The sequence below is a fragment of the Pyrus communis genome, chromosome 2, assembly GCF_041283825.1.
Source record: "Pyrus communis isolate YQ-2024b chromosome 2, ASM4128382v1, whole genome shotgun sequence".
Lineage (NCBI taxonomy): Eukaryota > Viridiplantae > Streptophyta > Magnoliopsida > Rosales > Rosaceae > Pyrus > Pyrus communis.
The window spans coordinates 17,481,537-17,484,389 of record NC_142566.1 but is presented as its reverse complement, the minus strand read 5'-3'; the positions used below and the strand labels follow the sequence as shown (position 1 = coordinate 17,484,389).

General features: G+C 38.9%; 1 protein-coding gene across 1 annotated transcript; it reads left to right on the top strand.

Moving 5' to 3' along the window:
* The first annotated feature begins 248 nt into the window (after positions 1–248).
* On the top strand, positions 249–2,365 carry LOC137747860 (F-box/LRR-repeat protein 25-like). Its single transcript, XM_088677454.1, has 2 exons — positions 249–339; positions 1,177–2,365. Exon 2 carries the CDS (start codon positions 1,185–1,187, stop codon positions 2,208–2,210), a length of 1,026 nt encoding a protein of 341 aa, XP_088533580.1. The 5' UTR covers positions 249–339; positions 1,177–1,184; the 3' UTR covers positions 2,211–2,365.
* The last annotated feature ends 488 nt before the right edge of the window (positions 2,366–2,853 follow it).

The following is a 2,853-nucleotide window of genomic DNA, read 5'->3' as shown; positions in this document are numbered from 1 at the left end:
CTGAGAGGCGCGTAGTGTGACAGTGTGTCTCAGAGTGAGGCTCTAATTCTGGCTGTAACCGTACAACCAAAGATTGCCAACTCGTCGTGTCTCGTCTGGCCAGAAACCACCGTGCATGCACTTTGCTATTTACCAAATGAGTCCAAATTCCCTTAAATGTCTCAAATCATCCTCATCTGCAAGCTTTCACTCTGTGTATAAAAACCCCTCTTCCCTTCACTTGTTCAGACATACGAGAGAGAGAGAGAGAGAGAGAGAGAGAGAGAGAGAGAGAGAGAGAGAGAGAGAGAGAGAGAGGGAGAAACAAGTTATACAATAGCGGACCTCTGGAGCCATTTGGTATAGCGTCTTTCCTTAACTCTAGTTTTTATTTTTTTTATTTTTTTTATTTTTTTTATTTTTTAATATATATTTCAACTTATGTTTATATGTCATCATATCCAATTCCGATGATCTGTATGTGCTGATCCTTTCTATATGTTCGATGCTTCTGTGTTAACTAGAGGGATTAGTTTAATGGAGGATTGGTGGGGCTAGATAAAGATAGATTAGGGTTTTAAATTGGGTAGAAAACATCAAAAGAAAGGCTTCTAGATTTTAGTCTCACTTTGGATTGCGAAGGGCCGAGGGTAACGGCCGGGAAGAACAAATCTACTAAGGGCATGGATAAACTCATCCTCATCTGTAACCTTTCACTCTTCCCTTCACTTGGTTCAGACACACGAGTTAAGAGAGAAAGAGGGAGCGAGGGAGGCTTATACAATAGGGGCACTTCTCGCGCCTTTTGGTATAACATTTTTCCTTAACTTTAGATTTTGATGTATATATCTTTTATGTTTGTATATCATCACATTCTAAACCTACTTGCATGAGATAGCATTACTCTTTTTAGCCCAAAAAAGTTGCATTAATCTGATTTCAATAAGGCTTTATTTTTACCACTCAATTGTGTTCAAATCAAGTGTAGAAGCTCTATGGAACAATTTCACTAGGGCTTTGTGTCGTCTTGTTAAGAATCCTTGCGAGTTTAAATTCTTACTGCGTATTATATAATTTCTTGAGCCGATTCTTAGTGTTTTTACTTTTGAATTGAATTCTCTAACTCTTACAGTTTTGTACTCTATGCCCTAAGAAAATCTAAGTTCTTGTTCATTTCCATACCCTTCTCCTAACCAGATGCAGCCATGAAAACAATGTGTGAGATATTATCAGCTGGCGCCAGTGAATCCAAAGGAAACTCTTCTCCAAGAAAGTGCACCAACACCGATCGCATCAGTGCATTGCCGGATCATATTCGTCATTTCATTACCTCATTACTGAGTATAAAGGATGCCATACGCACTAGCACATTATCCCACAAATGGAGAAGAACCTATGCTTACAAGTCAAGCCTCGAGTTTAATTGGCATGACTTAATTCCAAACCCGGCCAACGAAGCTCCTTTAGGAACAGTTTTAAGGGCAAATGTGAAGCAGTTCCAAGAAAAAATAGATAAATTCATATCATGTTATTTGGGGACGAAGATTGAATCGTTCAAGGTTCACTGTCAATTTGGAAGTAGGCATGCGCTTAAAATCAACGGCTGGGTGGACTTTGCTGTTTCAAAGGATGTTGAAGATCTTGACCTAGCTTTTACTTGTGATGAGGTGCTCTCTAAACGTACTAATGATGTTTGGGAAGCCATAGACTACTATGATTTCCCTACTCATATGCTTTTGAGCGGTGAGGAACCAAAATTTATCAGGCATCTTTCCTTGCGGACGTGCACCCTCCGGTCAGATATTTTTACCAGACGGTTTAACGCCCTAACAAATCTTGTGCTGTCGGATTGTAAGTTCATCGGAGGTGTAGAGCCGCTTGCCTTTTCATCTGGGCCAAACCTTGAGTTTCTGAAACTGGACTACTGTAAGGGATTGGGAAGTCTACTGCGCTTTGACTCACTTCACCGTTTGAAGACCCTAACGGTGACCATGTGTGACGGCTTGAAGAGGATTGAGGTAACCAATGCCCCCAGTCTCACCTTTTTTCGTTGTCACGGCGATGGAAATATAAAGCTCACTTTGGATGTGGTTCCCAATTTGCAAGAAATGTATGTTGTTTTGGACGGAATCGATGTGATTGAAAGCTTTCTTAAGTTGGAGAGAGAAGTTCCTCATGTCCCTTTCCTTGGAATTGGCAAACCTATGCACAACTACCTTCGACCGGTTTAGGGCTATTACATTTTCCTTTTTATGACTAAGTGTGTGGAGTTTAAGGGAATTACATTTTCCTTTTTATGATTAACTGTTTACAATTGAGGTCTATTGAGCTTCGTTATGTTTCTTGTGATTGTAATAAGGATGCCCACTTAGTGGCGTGGTTTGTGTTTAAGGAGGGTGGCTCTTATAGTTGGTTTGAGTTTGAGTCGGAGTGGTTATTCAATATTCTGACTGCAGATGTAAACGTTTCCGTTCATATTTAATGAAATTTCTATCGTTGAAAAAATATAATATATATATATATATATATCTATATCTACATCTATATCTTCTATATATATATATATAGAGTGAGAAGGATAAAAAGGTGAAACATTCAAAATGTCCCAATATAATACGGTTAAATGGTAATACACAAATATAATAGGGTTAAAATTGTCGTACAAAAAATAAAATATTGAGAGATGTTTAGATGCAGACAATATATATGCACATAGCATGAATGACAATTTACAACCATCAAACGCAAGGCACTAACACTTTCAAATTAATTGAGACCCTTGGACTACCCATCACATAAATAATGAACTGCATCATTTCTTTCTACCAAAGTGCCTTTCTCCATGGGGGACGAGCTCCCAAGGCGGTGGCGACT